This window comes from Neopelma chrysocephalum, unplaced genomic scaffold (genome assembly GCF_003984885.1).
Source record: "Neopelma chrysocephalum unplaced genomic scaffold, ASM398488v2 Primary Assembly neopelma1_23b, whole genome shotgun sequence".
In the NCBI taxonomy this organism is placed as follows: Eukaryota; Metazoa; Chordata; class Aves; order Passeriformes; family Pipridae; genus Neopelma; species Neopelma chrysocephalum.
Genome location: NW_020897692.1, coordinates 12,681,734 through 12,700,690, shown reverse-complemented (window position 1 = coordinate 12,700,690; position 18,957 = coordinate 12,681,734). Strand labels below are relative to the sequence as shown.

Below are 18,957 nucleotides of genomic sequence, written 5' to 3'. Positions count from 1 at the left end.
CTTACTTTACACCTCTGGTAAGTAGTTGCTATAGATGTAGCTAAAACTATGCACAATACATGAATTTTTTTTCAGGATAACATTATGTTATGTGAGAAAATTTAATTAAAAGGAAATACTGTGTTGGTCTTCTGTGGCAATGGAGGTTGAGTTAGCTGGGCAGGACTCTACTAACTGAGGTCCAAGTCCTGTTTACAGTCTGGTGGGCTTGTCTATCCTGACAGCGATTAACACCAATGAAAACAACCCAACCACCCCCCAAGCTGCATCAACACCAGCAGCAAGCATTGGTCATGTTGGTGTCTGTTTAGAAGAGAGCTAGGGCTGGGCTGAGCATTGTTACAGGTAGGACTGATGTATATTGACGACACATTTTGGAGAAGCTTGCATAGCATGTGCCTGTAGGATGCTTGGCTCTAGCCAGTGCAGTCAGTGCTTGGAGAAGCATGTTCTGGGTCCTGTCATGAGCACCAGCCTCACTAGTTCAGAGAGTGAGAGATCGTACCTGCTCTGTGATAGTGAGCATGCATTTCAGGGTTGAGAGGTAGTTGCGCTGACTCTTCTTGTTGTCTTCAACTAGGTTATGTGGGTATGCAATTTATGTCGAAAGCAACAAGAAATCCTAACGAAATCTGGAGCGTGGTTTTTTGGAAGTGGACCACAGCCTTCACCCAGCCAGGATGGAACACTGAGTGATACAGCAACTGGTGGAAGATCGGATGCACCGAGAGAAAAGAAAGCAAGACTTCAAGAGCGATCGAGATCACAGACTCCCTTAAGTACAGCAGCTGCCTCATCACAGGAAATCTCTTCTTCCAGTGTACACTCTGACCGTAGGAAAGGAGCAGAAGTATCACAGCCAGCTATGGGCCTGGACCAAAAGCAAGCTTCATCAAGATCTAGAAGTGAACCTCCAAAAGAGAGGTAATGCTTTCTGTCTTGATAGAGCCTCAAAATTATAAATTCTAGTTCAACTAGGCCTTGTGTATGTTTAGAACTGTGCAAAAACAAAGAGTAAGTTGATTTACTGACCGGAGAAAATAAATTTTTGCTAGCAAATACATTATCTGATTTGGTCTGTGCAAGAGAAATGATGGGAAAAAAGTATTTTAGGGGTATTCCCGTGTACTTCAATGCATTTGGGTATACGCTTTTAAAATAGAATTGTAGGTTACTTTTAAATTTTAAGTTTGGCACGTATTTTAAAGTTATTAAACAAAAAGCAAGCCTTTAACTTTACTCGAATTTTTAAGGCCAACACTCCCCTGAAAAATCCCCACCCAAACAATCAAAAACCAAAACCTGTGGAGTTCTGTCAGTTATCCTCATGTGTTATCTTTTTATGAATGATAGTTCCAGTTTTATTATTAAAAATAATACAATTAAAATAGCTCATTTACACCTGTGAAGTTAATTTTCATAAAGAACAGCAATAATACCATCTTGAATTGAGAACAAGTTGTATGCAAGAATAAAGCCAACCAGAAGCAAACTATTATAAATGAGTAAATGAGTTAATTTCTGAGCTGAATTCACTGTGATGAATGGATTGAGGAGTAGCAAATCAAGAGAGGCTAATGTGATGAAGCAGTTGTTGTTCTTTTGGCTGCTGACAGGCAGATGGCAGAGCAGTTGAGTTGTGGCAACAAAATGAGTCTGCCATACAAGATCCTCCCTTGGCCAGAATGGTTGATGATTTTTTTTCATAGCTATTGGAGCTGAAAATGGATGATGAGCAGTGGCTAGTAACTTACTGTTGAGATGAGATCTGTCTCTCGGTGAGATCTGTCTGGGTTTAACTGGATCAAAATTCAGGTTAGTATCATGTATATGTATGATGTAAACAAACACATGGTACCCTCCCATAATTCAGTTGACTTTTTTCCACCATGACACTGGGAAGATCCCCAGAGCAGTTGCCATTTTTAGGGTAGCAAAATGCTTTCTATTTCTGCTTTGCTGTCCAAAAGTAAGATGGTTATCCTAATTATACAAAAAGTAGTGTTCTCTACTTGTCATTGAGTGTTTCAAATGAAGTCCTATGAAGTACCTATCTATGGTAAGCTCAGGTCTCATTTATTGCAAAAGACTCAGGAGGAACAGGAGATGGGAAAAAGAGATATGAGCTTAATGTAGATGATGTCCAACTTTGTTCTGTCAGATGCTTCTGTAAGGATCTCTGTGACAATCTTTGATATGTAATCCAAAGACATATTAGTTGTAGAAGGGAAGATTCAGTGCCACAAAACAAATCCTAGTGACTTTGTCCTGGTGTGAGTTAATCTCAAATATACTTTGTAGCTGTGTTCATCCTTCTTCAAAATCAGTGAATTCATATGTGAACTGGTAAACAAAAGGGCAACTCAAATGATGAGAGAAATAAAAATATCCAGCATAGGGGGATTTTATGATTCTTTGCCTTGCTTATTTTCCTAAAACAGAGTATGAAAGAGGAGAGAAAACAATTTTCATGTGGCTTCATTATTCATTGTTTTGTACTTTGTCTTTGTAGAGAAATAAAATTTTCATCCTCTTTTATTATTAGAGAAAGGAATGCCATTAATTTATCTCAAGGAATCAATTTGCTTTTCTTTATATGCTTATAAATTGGGCACTTCTTTTTAGAGTTTTAATAAGATAAAGAAAACTAGGTCAAATACTGTTTCTGGATATATTATCTTTTGCATTTTTTACGTCCATATTACTTCTTTCTGTAATATTTGGTAGATACTCCATTTGGTGGTATTTATATTTGTACTGTAAGGGCACTCAAATTGTGTAGTTAGTTTGTAACTCTCATATTTGCTGCCAGAAAAATGGAGAATATACTCCAGTACTTTGTCATAGTGCTGCAGTTACTACAAAGACAACTTTGAGTATTCCTACTTACAAGGGTAAATTCTCTTTATTTGTATTTGTCCATGTTAATATTTTTTTTATTTTAGTCATTAATTCAACAATACACAATTTATGTTTTTGTTTGCTATTAGAAAATAAAAGTAAGATGGAAGGATTAATAGGTTTAAATCATGCTAATGGATCCAGTACTCTTCTGTTTTGCCACAATTTATCTTGATTCATAATCTGTTTTCCATAACTGTGTATGCAAGTATTTCTATTTTCCAGTCAATCCTTCATATTACTGTACTCCTTTTCATTGTAGGAAGAAGGCAATATTGGTTTCAGACCAGAATGGCAAAGGTTTAAAGAGTGAGCGTAAGCGTGTGCCAAAATCCTCACTTCAAAAAGAAGGACCAACAGACGACAGGGAGCGCAAAGAGCGGCATGAAGGCAGAAGGCTGGAGAAAGGCAAGTCACAGGACTACCCAGACTTGCCAGAGAAACTTGAGGAAGGCAAAGTGCCTGATGATGAAAAACAAAGGAAGGAAGATGAATATCATACCCGTTACAGGAGTGACCCCAATCTGGCAAGATATCCTGTAAAACCGCATCCTGAGGAACAGCAGATGCGCATGCATGCGAAAGTTTCTAAAGCACGACACGAGAGAAGACACAGTGATGTAGCTTTGCCACACACAGAAATGGAGGAAGCGGAGGTACCTGAGAATAAATTAGGAAAACGCTCACAATTACAGGGAACTCAGGACAGAAAATCTCTTGTGGAAACTCAGAGGTCGTACTCTATAGACAGAACAGGTGATGTAAGAATTTCTGTTTCTAAACAATTAACTAATCATAGCCCACCAACTCCCAGGCATAGTCCAGTTCCTATAGAACACGTAGAATACAAGAACCACGATTCCTTTATAAAACAGAGCCGCCTTGATCCTAGCTCTGCTATTCTCATGCGAAAAGCAAAGCGGGAGAAAATGGAGACCATGCTAAGGAATGATTCCCTTAGCTCTGACCAGTCGGAATCAGTGCGGCCATCCCCTCCAAAGCCTCATAGAGCAAAAAGAGGCGGAAAGAAAAGGCAGATGTCAGTTAGTAGCTCAGAGGAAGAAGGGGCATCAACACCAGAATATACTAGCTGTGAAGATGTGGAGATAGAAAGTGAAAGTGTCAGTGAAAAAGGTAAGGACTTTTCTGTATATTATGCACATGGCCATGGTTTGGGGAAAAAAAAATCTGTATTTTTCTTTCTCTTTTTCTTCTCTTTTAATCATATACCTTTCTATTTCCCCTTGCCTTTCTTTTTCCCAACTGAGAAGTGTCTTATACCTGATTACATTTGCTTTACAATGTTTCCTTCTACATTCGTAGATGAGGTGATTACAGGTAGCATCAGCTGATGATTTGCTTTTTCATTCTCTTCCCTCTTTTGCGTAGAACTGACAGAATTTAAGGGTTCCAGTTTACTTTCTCAATGATATCTGTACTTCTTTGGGCATTGCTTCATTCTGTTGTCTGTATGTAGAATAGTTTTCTATAGATTAGTTGAAATGAAGAGTGAGTTCTGTAACAATCAGAAAGACCATTTTAAAGCATCTAATCTTACTGACACCTCAGTTTTAAGAGATGCAAATTTTTACTACATTCAATAAAATATCAAAAATCTGCCAGAGTTCATTGTTAATAAGGACAAGATATGGGGCAAGGGGACTGTTATGTAGGAAAGAAATGAGAATTAACAAAGGTGTCTAGATGTTCTTCCAAGTTAAAAAGTGTGTTTAAAATCTGTTATTTGAATTTGTCTTGCTCTGTTGATGGGAACACTCAGCAGTAAGAAATAAGTTGTAGTACACTGTGTGCTTTTAAACAAAGCCTTTCTTCTGGCTGAAGAAGGGAATCAAAATCATGAAAGGTGAACAGATAAAATAAGCATTGTCAGAAAAGACTGTAATAGAACTGATAGAACTTAGCAACTGTCTTATAAGCCTGCATTGTCTTTCAGTGGCACTACAGTGAGCTGAAAGCTTTTTGTGTCTCTGGAAGTAGCTTTTAGCTCTAGTTCAATTACCTGTGTTTGTAAGTTGAAAGTTTTCTGTTGGTATTCATAATGAAAATGCCAAAGGTTTGTCTGCATTGCCTTTTAGTTCGTGGCACTTTCCTGACATGTCTTTAATTCATATATGCTGACCTGTCTGTCTGTCTTTATCTGATGTTGTGGTCTCCTAGGATTCCCTAAAGTTCCAGTTATACAAATAAAAGAGATGACATTTCTCTCCTATCCCATCTGAATAGCTTGTTTTAACTTTCTAAGCATTCCATTTAAAATATGGAAGCTTGCTTTTCTGCTCATTTTTAAGAAGGGATGAAGATCATGCCCTGAAATATTATTCCAGATTCCACTAAGACATAAAAAAGCTCTCCCTTTTTTGACTGTGAGTTTTGTCAAATAGTGGAATGTATCACAGAGATGCTTGAAGCCTAAATGAAGAAGGCCCTGCGTAATCTGCTCTGCTGACACAACTTTTGAGGAAGGGGGTTTGAACTAGGGACCTACAGAGGTCCCTTCCAGTCTCTTTCTAAGAGAGCACATCTCTTTTCCTTATTTTGTGACAATGTTTTGTGCTGACATTTGGATTTGTGTAATTTTCTCTTGACTCCCTTGGTTGGTAGTAACAGTCTGTAATATAGCATTTATTTTCTATCTTTGTCTTTTGCTTTCATTATGTTTATCAATTTGAGGTTGCTTTTGAAGCAGAAAGGATTTTCCATATTCAGTGTAGGTTATCATTTTAAACTGCAAGGTCGTTGTTGTGAAAGTCAAGTCCAGGATGAAAGTTACTGATATCAATATGTTGATATAGTTTGTTTTATAGCGGTCCTTTGTAAGTTAAACCTTTCAATAGTTGCTTTCAGGATTTCAAATGTTGCTAAAGGCTTATGTTTTTAATAACTGAATCAAGTTCTTGCTTACCTCTGAGACAGATATTTCAGCTCCCCTTTAGACAGTGGAGACCTTTGTTTGTGTCATATCAGAGTGCTACCTCACTATATTTGAATAAAAATTGTAAATAGGAATGTTAGGGACCTGTCTGACCACTGCCGACTCAATACTTGATTAACGTTATTGAGCATTCCTTGAGAACTTTTATCTAATTGTTAGGAAGCTAGCACTGTGTTATTAATCAGATTATAAATATATGTATATATATAAAAATATATATATATGAGGAGGTATGCGATGCATTAAATGCATTAATTACAGAAGTATATTTTTTAGTTTAGTAACTGTGAGATGTAGCTGTTAATTTTTTTACCTGATTTTCCCAGAATGACTTTTCCCATTACAAAGATTGTAAGTGAAAAGCCTTTGGAACTGTGGGGAGTACAGTACATAAAAAGGAGCTAGGGAATGTGAATACAAGTGAGAAAGCAGAAGCATTTTTGATAGTAAAGTATCCAATTATATTTACAATTACATTTTCATCAGTACTTGAATTAATATGCAGTATTTCATAAGAATAAATGGAAAGGCAAGGAATTTTATCATCTGAGAAAATATTTTAGAAATCCTCCAATATTCTAAAAGAAAATATGCTACAGTAAAAAGATGTAGTTAAAAAAAATGTAAATAATTAAAAATGCCCCTATTGTAACCAGGGTCATAATACCATTCTTTGCAATTTAGCAGCATTATTACAAACAGAATTTCACCTACCATTTCTTCAGTTATAGTGCTTTAGATAATAAGCTCAGGAGGACCTGGACTCCATCCTCTCTTATCTAAATATCAGCTCTGTCAGAAACCTGATGCCAAAGTAATACAGATGGAGCTGGAAAGATAGAATTATAGCAAATAAAATTTTTTCAACTTTGAATAGCCCCATCAAAAAACCCCAAGATCTTAAAAGTAATGTTTGCATTTGGTGAGTGCCAATATAAAGCAATCCACAACTAGGTAATAAAGATGTACTATTTTCAGTTCTATCTTGAAAAATAAAATGGCAGTTACTATGAAAAAAAGATTACAAAGATGTTTAAAAGAAAATGATACCCCATAGAAATATAAGGCATAGCTAAAGCAATTAAGATTGTATTGAAAATCAATAGCCAAAAATATCATATAAAGTAAATATTGTGCAAATGTTACTTTTAAACATTTTCATTTCTTAGAAACAGTTTAGTATTGCATTACCTGTCTTCTGAGCATAAGAAGTCTTAAAAAAGCAAGCTACTTTAGCTAGTACATTCCCTGCTATTTCCTGTAACCATTTAATATGTATTTATTCATAATTATTTTTAAAAAGTTCACAAACACTTGAAAATACTTTGTCTCCAAAAAATTAATGTCTTTTGCAATCCACCAGGATTTTACTTCTGTGGTGGAGGACCCAAAGATTTATATCAAATTGTTTCCATGTTGGAGTAAATCTAGAGAAAGAACTGTTTAGCAGTGTCCAAAAAGGACATAACAAATTTCTTTAAAAAAAAATCTGCACCCTTTACAAGACACTACTACTGATTGCTGATAATCATTTTCATCCTATTATTAATTGAGATTGTAGGACCCCTTATTCTGAAATCTGCAATAGTTGAACAATAGGTGGACTGAGTTTCCAGTGAAGTCCTGGCAAGGCAAAAGGAGTCCTCATAGAAAGCATAAATTACATTCATACTTACTTTAAAGACATACTAGGATAACATAAACCATACTATTAAAAATGAAATCCAGACCTCATTTTAAAAATGAGAACAGCTTCTGCCAACTGCCATCCATTGAAGAATGCAAATTGTATTTGGAGTAAGTTTATGAAAAAAATATTTTCTTTAAAGTTGAAAAAGAAGAATTTGTGTAAAACTAGTAGATATGTGCCCAGATAACTTTATGCAAAATTTATTTTATCCAGTGGTAGATACAAGAGATATTCTAGAATTCTGTCATGGAGTCTTTGAAACTGAAAGATGAAATAATGTTGGAAATTGGAGCAATGTGAAGAGGTACTGAAAGCTGCTCCTGTACTTTTATGTAAATAGATGTGCTAATGGTTTTACATTTTGCATACTTATTGTTTGTATTTGCCTAAATGTGTATTTTTTCACACTGTGTAGGCTCAAAAATGTGACTAACACTCACATACTGTCAGCAAAATGTTGAAAAGTAAAACTCACTCTATATACTTGCTAATGGGTTTATTTGGGAGTGAGGAGAGCATGATAGAGTTGGCGCCTTGTTTGAAAAATAACCTCCTGAGATGACTTTCTGGTTTCTTTCAGTGAAGATGTGATTGTTTCATTCACAGTGTGTTTCGTGTGGTACTGTGAGGAACAGGGCAACCCAATTTCATTTCATTTCATTTCATTCTTATGATGTTAACTTCTGGTTAGAAAATATTACGGGCAGGGATCTTGCTATTTTCTTGGTTTATGCCCAGGTGTGAGGCAGGGGGGTTGTGAGCAGGAGGAGAGGACGGGGAGGTCAGGAGTAGAGGTTTGCAGACAAATGTGTTGGTGCTGGCTCAGCTCCAGGAGGAGAGGATCTGGTCCCTTCCTCCATCCTCTTCTGGTGTTCCTAGTGTCACTTTGGGTGCTTGTGCTTAGGGGTACTACCAGGGGAAGGAAAGCATATATGAAATCTTTGCCCCAGTGATTTATTCCAAATTCTGTAAGCATTGTTGGCAAGGAAGGTAGCTTGTGGACTAAGACACAAACCACACACATGCAGTAGTGTCTACAAAGGGACCAAAAGAAAACATCAGGAAAAGGCTATAGAGAAGAGGTTTTAAATGTTTTTTAGTTAAACTTTTTCACTAAGGTATTTTCAATTTGGAGTGTAGGCAAGTCAAGTTGTACTGTGACATCTGCTAGGATATTTTAACATCTGTTTGCATAGACTTGGGCATGGAGTTTTAAAACTGGAGCTGAATTTGTTTAAAAGTGTGGCTGAGCTTCAACTTAGTGTAAAATAAAATACCCTTGCTAGGAAACTTGTTAGTTCTTAGAAATTAGTTCCAATTTATCTTCTGGTCCTTGTGCAGTAATTTAGATCTACATCTGATTTATATTTTAATGGAAATATAAGCTAAAATGGATCTAGTTTCAGAATTTTGGTCAGAGCTAACATTAATCAATACTATCAGTATTCAGTGCTTTTGAGCCGCTGAAATTATTTACAGTGCTTATGGAGCTTGTTAAATTAGTGTTGGGCTTGTTAAATTAGTGTTGGGCATTAAGAAATCTGTTTTGTGTATATGAAATTATTTAAAATGCATGAATTTGCAAATGAGATAAGCTAAACACGAGCGAGGAAAAAAGTCATATGTTGCCAAGATATCCAGCACTTCAGTGAGATATGTAATCATATAAATGAGGATGTCATGGAAGACATGTGGCTGAATTTTCCTCTAAAATCCTAATAAAGCATTTTTTCTAGTTTACCTTAAGAAGGTTGTGAATGTGCTGTAGGGAATTCGTGGAAAACTAGCAAAGTGTCACCAAGGTCTATAACCCATGATATATAAGGAAAGGTGGGGTGGATTGGGGTTGAATAGCCTAGAAAAGAAAGAGGGGAAAAAAAGGCAAACAGAAAGAAGAAGCTGGAGAGGACGAGGTTGAGTGAGTGCTCTCCTCTTCCCTTGGAGGGTTAAGTTACTTCTAGGAGGTTGAAACTTGCTGCCTGAAACCATGTTAACTCTGAGGACAGATAAGCAAAGTTAAGGATAATTGTAATCATTATTTCTTACTCAGTTGAAATGGAGGATTCCTGAAAATAAAAATCAGTTTCTTCATAGCCTGCAGTGACCTTGCTCTCTGCTGCTTTTCCTATGGCAGGCTCTGAGAAAAGTTGGTAACGTGTGGGGCTAGATCCACAGTACTCCTATCTGTACCATATTCTTTTTTGTTACCCTTTAAGTGACATTTGATAGCCATTTCCAGTACAAATTTATATAATAGCAATCTGGTTTTTGAAAAGGAAAAAAAATGTACATTTTGACTTACCAAGAGGATGTCACAAACTGTAAAATCTTGATTTCTTTCTTACATCTATTGCAGTTGCCAAGGCCTTTCATTACTATTAACATGCTCTGTCTTCTGCATTGCTTAATTTTTCACATGTTCATGGTTTTATTAATTGTTTGTCCCTCATCACTTACCTTTGTTCTGCACATTTAATTCATGAAATATCAAGAAATTCATCCTAATAGTATTTTTTTCAGTAGTAAGATGATTATTTTCATTACAAAAGGGCAGACACTAAAGCATGGACAGATTGAAGTCATATGTTAAAAAAGACTTAATGCTTAACAACCGGGGTACCTTTAATTTCAGGAGCTACGAGAGTGCCTGGACCTGTAGAGAAACCCAGAACTTCTCTAGGTTTCTCCGTGAAAGATCGATTCTCAAAAGCATTCAGCAGTCAGTTTTTTTTCCATACAGAAACCGTTGGAGGTAACAGATGCAAGAGATAAGCAGTGGGAGCTCTTGGCCATGGAGCACTTTGTAAGGGTCTAAGAGGGAGCTGAAAAAGCTTCTGAAAAACTTGCCCTAATTTTACCTGCTGAGCACTTTTCAAAGTACAGCTATGCAGTGAACTGGAGTTAAAGCTCAGCTAGTCTGAAACATGGTATGGTGTTGTAGCCAGAGGATGATTCTTTCCTCTGCTCCTTCTATTCAGCATTTTTTATATGCATATATTTTTTTGCATACCATAAAGGTTATGTGCACTCAGGATTTACTGTTACTCTTTGATCTGAGAGCTTAGAGGAAAAGGTGAACTGTGAAGGATGAAGCAAACTGTGTTTGGTAAATCTGCCCAACTGTGGCTGGTTTGTGCAGCATATTAAAGGATGAGGTTAAGTCTTGGGACTGAAATCCAAACCTTTGCTTTTTTCCAGCTGTATGGGAAATCTGCCCCACTTTGGGTGAAAAATGAAAGCTTGTGAAAGAAAAAGCTAAATTAATTATTGGCTTCCAGAATAATTGATTTTAACTTTACATAATTATAGAGTTAACTAGGAACAAACAAGCATCTGATTCTGTTATTTTCTGAAGACATCCATTCTGTGTCCTTTTCTTAGTGTATTCATTCTGATCATCCTATTGAGTTCAAACATAGGGTTTTACTATGTGGTACTGAGTATTATTGGTTAGTATGTTATGCTAATATTTCTCTGATACTTTTTGTTATATTGTTTTGCTTACAATAATGCACTTAATGACTGTAACACACAGGAAACAGTTTCTTCCTTTAAGCACAGTTTTGAGTAGATGGACTGGCCTATTTAGTTTTCTAAAATCAGTATGCTAATAAATCATCTCTAGGAAAAACTTGATTGTGTCAGAAAGAAGGTAATGTTTATGAGATGTCTGTGTTTCCTTTGACTAAATATGCATGATTTCATTTTGTTCCTGTCCATTCTGAATGTCCCTCTGAAAACTATTTTCCCACATTTGCTCATTGTTTTTGCATTCCTCTTACGGTTTCTTTGTTCCTTCTTTCTCTTTCTGTACAACATATGAGCTTCAAAATTAGGGACTCCCCACCTACACTTTGGAATCTCTGAAGCTGATTCTTGTCTCCATTTTCCCCGTGTTGCCAAGCGCATGTGTTATGGTTTCAAATATGCCCATCTCATACGGTCTCAGTGGTGATATTTACTATACTAGTGAACTTAAGAGCCATTCTTGACATTTTTGGCCAAGTAATGAAACATGGCACGTTTCCATACAATGAAGCTCTTACATTCCTCAAGAGAGGGACTGCATGGAAGCTGTCTATTGGGGTTTATTCTTGGCTTGTTTCCTGCTTAGCAGTGAACAGAGAGTACCAGCGGAACCAGGGTACAACAGTTCCAGGGATTATTTAAGGACACAGTATGAATGACAGTCCATTTGACACTGTTTAATACACTGCTGTAAGTGTAGACACTGTTCCTTATTTGTTTGTCTGCTGTTTTCTTGCCTTGCATTTATTTTGCAAGTTCAGTGGAGTCCAGAGTTTCTTTTTATGTTCGTACATTGCCTAATCTTGTGAGATTTCAGTACGACTCCAACTTGCCTTGATGGTAATAAAATATATGCTTATTAAATGCATGGACATATTATTACTCAGTACGTTTTTCTTCCATTTGTCATGCCCTTGACTGACTGCAAAAATTACTTATAAGGAGCTTTCTAATTGTTAAACAATTTCAACCTTTGAGGTATTTTGTAAGAGTATAAGTCTTGGAAATACTGTGATGCTATGCAGTAGATGCAAGCCTACAGCAGTATTGTTTTAGACCTTCAGTATTAAATATTTTATTGCACGTTCTTTCAAGCCATGAAGGAACTTCTAATAAAACATTTTACTTAGAATAATTTCTTTTCACATTTGCTTCCTCTCTGTAAACATGACCTTTTTTGTTTTAGAAAAGCAAATATCAGCATTCTTTACTTTGTGACCTGTGGCTTTGCTGTACCTTATATGCAAATTGGACAAAGTCTAACTTGGTCCGTTGAGCAAGTTGAGAAATTAATGTTGTATGGTTCACTTGGGCCATACCTACCATGGGATTATTTTGCAATTTTAAATGCAGAACTGCAAAGAATTTAAGTTTAAATTCCATTACATGGAGGTTTTTACTGCATATAGGGTCCTAACTTAATATATCTATGATGTTAGCTGTGGGAACTATGTGTGGTAAAGGAATAAGTAAAATGGTTATATCCATAGAATCATAGAATGGCTTGGGTTGGAAGCAACCTTAAAGATCACCTAATTCCAATCTCCCTGGCATAGGCAGGGACATCTTCCACTAGACCAGGTTACTCAAAGCCCCATCCGACCTGGCCTTGAACACTTCCAGGGATGGGGCATCCACAGCTTCTCTGGGCAACCTGTTCCAATGCCTCACTACCCTCTGAGTAAGGTAATATCTAATCTAAATCTTTTCTCTTTTAGTTGAAAACCATTCCTCCTTGTTCTACCACTATTTGCCCATGTTAAAAGTTGCTCTCCTTCTATTTTATATTCCTTGCCTACCTCTCATTCATATGTGTAATTCAAGACAAAATGTCTTCAGACATGTAGCAAGTGGAAATGAAGCACATCACATATTTGTCTGATTTTAACTTGCACGTGTTTTATTATTTAATAATATACATTAATTTCTAGAATTTAAAGTTCCAGTTTTTGTAACCAAGTCCTCAATTTGGAAATTCTTTCCTTTGCAGTATGAGCTTCAGTTCTAATTAGTTACTCTCAAAATTATTGTTGGAAAAAGTGTTCTGTTTAAAGTCACTTAGTCATGTTATTATATTAGTTTTCCAAATGATCCAAGTTCTCAGTATTTTTTAGAATAGCCATGGAATAGACTTAGACTTCAGGGCAGACACTTCGTTTTCCCACTAAAACTCAGTGGTGCTCTAGATTTTCTTAGGAATTGTCATTCACAGAGTAGAAGTCACTTTCTGAATCAGACATAAGCTTTTAAATTTCCTTCTTATAGTTAAGAGTCAGTGTATATGTTTTAATATTTGACTTGTTATTAATTTCATTCTAGTGAAAATTTCATTTTAGTGAAAAATTTCTAAAATTTTGCTGGTCTTAATAAAGTTAATTAACTAAATAGCATAAATAAGCTAATAAATAGGAATAATCTACAAATATAAAAGAGAATTAAATTAAAGTTTAAAGTTAGGTTCATGAAAGTAGGTAAATGTTTTTACATTTTTATATTATGCTATTAAAATATCTAGGTGCTAAGAGTTTGTTTTGCCGTCTTGCTCAGAGAAAACAAAAACTCCACACTTGTCCCTTTTTAACCCATTAGGCCACATGTTCTGCTTAATGAGCCACTAGATGGAGCAGTCAAATCTCACTTTTATCTATCGGCCTCTCTGCAAGACAGTTTCTCTCAGCACAGAGAGAATCTGGAAATGCAGGCACACTTTACTGCTTAAACCAGCAATTTTAAGAAACTTTTTCAGATCTTATCTCCATGTGCCTTTTTTTCCACAGGCAGATTTGTATTGTCCTGTAGCTTAAGTGTTGCAGATGGTGTATGGGATTTATTCTGGAAATGGAAATTACACTGACAAGTACAGCTCTATGGAAGCAGTTATTCGTTTACTTAAATAAGTCCTATCCTCAGAAAAAAACCAACCAAACAAACAAAACATAACAAGGAAAAGGTACTCTTATCTGAGGATCACGAGTCAAATTTTCAAAATTTTGTGAAGTTTAGAGTTACATATTTACAGATGCCTCTGGGCTTAAGCAATCTTGCTGATACTTTTGGTGAAGTTGCATATTCTCTTCCTACTTACCCAAAGTACATTTCCTTCCAACCTAATTTTTTTCTGTGACCTAATGCCTAAGAAATGCCTGTTTAATGAGAGCATATAGTCTGCTTTTGAGGTGCTGAAGTAAAGTCAGTTCAGGAACAAAAAGAAAATATACAGTAATGTATATGAATGTTTTCATATTCTTTGTTTAATTGTAGTTTCATAACATTACTAAGGCAAGAGTTTTTTTGGGGGGCATACAAGCTTGTGATACAAATATAGATGTTTATATCAAATAGAATGCATGTGTGCTATTAGAAGGCACATGTGCGCTCCAGTGCTTCTGTTGCAGTTAAATACTTCAAGGATCATGGTGTGTAGTTACAGGGCATCATCCCAGAGTGGTGTTAAGTCAGTGAATGGAGTTATGTGTGAATATAAAATCTGGCAGATTTTTTTTTTATTCTTTGCCTTTGTCAAGTCTTTGAAAGTCAGAGTGTTCTGCATTAAAGATTATCAGCAGGTGTTATAAGAAGAAATGTCATTCTGAAGCAGCTGGATACAGTCCTTGGAGTGCCTCAGCCCTGCTCCCACATCTCAGGTGGGCATTGCAGATCCTGGCATTGGTCCCCTGTCGGTTTTGGGTAGGAGTGACACATAGCTTTGCAGAGCAGGAAGCTCATGCTGTGCAAAGCAGTGCTCCCCAGCTGACCCGTGTGGGGTTTATTCATATGGTTCTCAGCTGAATTGTGAGAATTAGAAAGAACTTCTGATTGGCAGTGAATACTAATCAGTGCCATGAGCTGAGGGCTAGTGAACAGTAATTTGTTTTTAACTCCCCAAAGTCCTGGGGACTCACTCAGAGATATAATGCCAGTTCTTGCCTATCATGCTTTGGAGGTCTGCCACAGTAAATTAGTGTAAGTTTACATGAAGATACATGGTATACCAGGTAATTTGGTATTCTCTGCTGGCTCACATTTTACTTAAAATATAGTATAAAAGGGACTTGCACTTACAGATAAAATTGGACTTCACAAAGGAACTCACAAATACCAGTTTAAATAGATGTAGACAGATGTAGATTCTCAAAACTTTGTGGTGTCTTATGTAACACACTGATCCTTGTCAGTGTTCCCAGGTAGGTTCAGTTATCTCCCATGAGACAGACATTACGGATTTGCCAGTAGTGGAGTTGTCTTTGTCGTTATGCAGAGATTGTCTGGGAGAGGGCAAAACAGCCCCTTGTGAATGGGAATTGAACTGAATGTTTAGAAATAAATCCAGTTGTGCTGCTGTTGGCTCTTTTCCACAGAAAAGTTGCTCTGAAGTCAGTTATAAAACAAGTTGGTTAATCTGTTCCTGTTACCAAGTTTGAAATCTCACTACTAAGAAAGTCTTAGGCAATAACTATTCCTAAAAGCCACTGAAAGGAGACATTTAGGAAGGTGTTAATTTTCTGCCAGTGAACAGGATTTTTCTTTTAAACAAATTTACCATTTAAATGTTGACTGCTCTTCAAATGTATGCTTTAAAATTCTAATCTATCAGCATCGCTTCCCTTAAAAAAAAAAGCTACAACAACAAACATAGATTAGGCATGTTACCATCATAGCATCAGCTATCTGTGCTATTGTGGACCTAATCTTACTTTGCCCTAGAAAATTATTATAAGGATTAGGAATGAATATTCTGACAATGATTAAACAACATGGTGACCATTAAACCCTACACTTAGATGTGTGGCTTTAGTATTTTTTTTGTTTGTTTGGAAGGTATATAACATTTTAAAGTAATAGAAAATGCTACTTAATAGAGATTCCTTCAGAAGTGGTTATTACGTATGGTACTGCTGCTTTAATTTCTACGTTTAAATCTGACATTTTTAGAATTAAAGGCTCTGGGAGGAATCTGAATTGTAAAGGGATTCAGAAATTAAACCATGTCCGCGCAGACTTAGGCAGTAAGGAAAAGAAAAAGAAAGAGTGTGAATTAAGTTGTCAAATGTGTCCTGAAATAGAGAAACAGAATAAAATAGTGACACAGAACTGTCTATCACCCTTGGCTGTATAACCTTTCAATCACAGCCTATACAGGAATTAGTTCAGAACATGCATTGTCTTTTGGTTTATATTGTGTAATGGGGGTGGAGCATTTTTGAAGGGAAAAAAAAGAAGTAGTTTTAAGGAATTTTGGTAAGGTCATGTGTCTGAATTAAATAAGCTGTAATGACGTTGTCACTGTAGGTTGGTTCTCCTGTTTTTGCCGTAGTCCGCGTTTGAAGTTGATACTTTTTGCTTGGCTTCTCTTTTGGCAGGAAAACTCAGGTACAGGTTAGATGCCTGCAGTCTCTTCCTAAAGACAGTAACACTGAATTGATTGTAGGAATTTAGTTCTGTGAGTTCAAGCCTGTACCAGACCATGGCTGTCAAACGAAGTGCTGGCACACCGCCACTTCATACAGCTTACCCTTCAACAGGCAGGGAAGGGACTTTGAATATGGGCCTTCCTCATCCAGCATGTGGATTATGGAAGTTGGGAGAAATCTGTCTCTGTGGAGACAATAACACAACAACTAGAAATAATAGCTGAAGCTGGGAACAAAAAGAATATTTTGATGCCATTGATCATTAAATTGGAAAGTCAGTGCCTACATGTTGGTCACCATTTAACTGAAAACATCTAGCTTTGTGTTATTCAGACAGATGACAAGTTACTTCTCTTTGAATTGATTGGCTCAAATCGAGGTTTGAATTGAAAATTATGGAGTAATGACAGCATGACATTAATTTAGCCCTTAATAATTAATAAGCTAAATAAAAGATCAAACTTATTAGCTCCAGCATGTTACTCTGTTGATGCAACAACCTAATTTCTGCTTTGGTGTTTATTTTATTTTTAGTTATGTTAAACAACATCTGCTACTCTCCCCTTGCCTGCACATCCAGAAACTGTATTGGTCAGGCATGATTTGCTCTTAGTAAAGCTATGCTGATGGTTCCCAGTCATGTCCTTGGCGTTCATGAGCTCAGGACTGCATTCCAGAAGGATTTGCCCCATAACCCTCCCAGTATGTAGTTTCCCAGGTCCTTTTTCTTGCCCTTCTTGGAGGGGTGTGGTGTTTGACTTGTCTAGTCACTGTTAATCTCCCACAATAGCCAGGACCTTTTGAAGCAGATCAGACAGGGCTACAGAACAAAATGTCATACTAAATACCTAATACTGTATCTAAGACTCCTGCATTTGTATTAGACTATCTTCCCCTTTGTAACTTGGTTTTGCGATCTGTAGATTTTAACATGGATCTTTTTTGTTGTTTCTCTTGTTTCCTAAATTAAATTCCAACTTAAACTATAGGTGTTTCTTTCATTAAATTGTTCTTTCTGTGCTTCTGAATTAAGCTTGGGACCATTCTTTGGCTTTCTTCTTTCCAAAAAAGTGTTGTAAAATTTTCAGTTTAGAGGAAAGTTGCATTTTCACCCAGGTATAAAGCTGAATAGTATGCTTAATGCTTTGAGTTTGTTCTCTTAAAACTTCAGTAATGGTAGGGTTGTGTGAGATTGTTCAATCTCCTGCTTTTCTAATGATCTCAGAAAGTTTTGTGAATGCAGGAGTATCATATATGGATTATGATTTAGAACAACTATTAGCAGGAAGATTATGAAGAGCTCAAACATGATGGTCAAGATGTAAGTATCAGATGCATAGTGTAGTTTGCCTCAGAAGATAGTGGCAATAAAATACTTTGGAAGGGTAAAACCTCCTGAGATTACAAAGGCAGTGCTATCCAAAGCAAAGATTGAAAGTGTGCTATAACTTAATGATGTATTTTTACTAGGACAATGGGGTGGTATCCAGATTTCTAGTTAGTTTCCTACTGCTTTGATACTGTTAATGAATGTAAAAGTAAATAAGCTAACTATTAGCACTTGATTCTCAATCTGTCAGATGAGCCTTTGGGACAACCAGAAAGGCTCCATGTGACTGCAGCTGGGAGGAATGAAATCCACCTTTAGGGATGTGGAATGCACGCTGGAGTTGGTGGCACTGTCCTTTTCTGCAAAATGTCCTTTCTGACTTCAAAACATTCTTCTGTTGCTCTGCTCTTTCCTTGCTTTTCAGTGAATACTTGCAGACACCTCTACCATCTGAAGCTGTTGGACTGGGCTACTTAGTCAGAGCTTGGGTGGATCTTATGGCTAAGGATAGCAGTGGGTAAAATGGGCATTGAGGACTGCCTGCTAGAGGCTGGAGGAGCAGAGAGGGGTTGGCATGTCAAGGAATGGGAGACAGTGAGAGCCTTAACAACACCATGGTGAACAAACAACCTTTTTAAATGCATTTGGGAGACTGGTTCATTATTTTTTTCGCAGACACATGCATGCCATGGGAATGACAGGAACACTTTAAATAAGTCAGGAAACAAGCCCATATAGTTCAGTCTCATTTACAAGTTCTTAGGTTGTAAGAATTTTTCATCTGTTGAATTGCATTGTGGCAAAATCCCCTGCCTTGTTTAGTGTGTGCTGTAAGGTGAGGTGAACATTCAGGATCCAGGTGTAGTATAATTCTGAGAGTGAAGCAAAGCCCTAAATGCCTGACCTGGCAAGAGAGGAGGTCTTCCTTCAAGGAGTAATGCAGAAGGATCAGTGGATGAACTGTGAAAGCACCAGGCATTTGGCATACTCTGTCTTTTGTTGCTTTTGCAAGAAATGTTTCTGGCTTAAGGAGAAAGCTGGGTCTGTGTTCCCTGGTCAGTAGCAAATGATCACTGTCTCTTGAAATATATAAAGCCTGGACATTGTCCACCTCCAAAAAATTATCTCCTAACAATGACATGTC

General features: G+C 36.8%; 1 protein-coding gene across 50 annotated transcripts in view; it reads left to right on the top strand.

Annotated features, from left to right (window-relative positions):
• The window catches only part of RIMS1 (regulating synaptic membrane exocytosis 1), a 323,050-nt gene that overhangs the window by 149,542 nt on the left and 154,551 nt on the right, over positions 1-18,957 (top strand). For 49 of the 50 annotated variants that reach the window (XM_027697399.1, XM_027697558.1, XM_027697738.1 and 46 more), the window contains 2 exons: positions 581-924; positions 3,164-4,035. In XM_027697399.1, coding sequence (XP_027553200.1) covers positions 581-924; positions 3,164-4,035 — 1,216 coding nt within the window. The remainder of the gene's footprint in view (positions 1-580; positions 925-3,163; positions 4,036-18,957) is intronic. The other variant, XM_027697517.1, reaches the window with a different exon arrangement.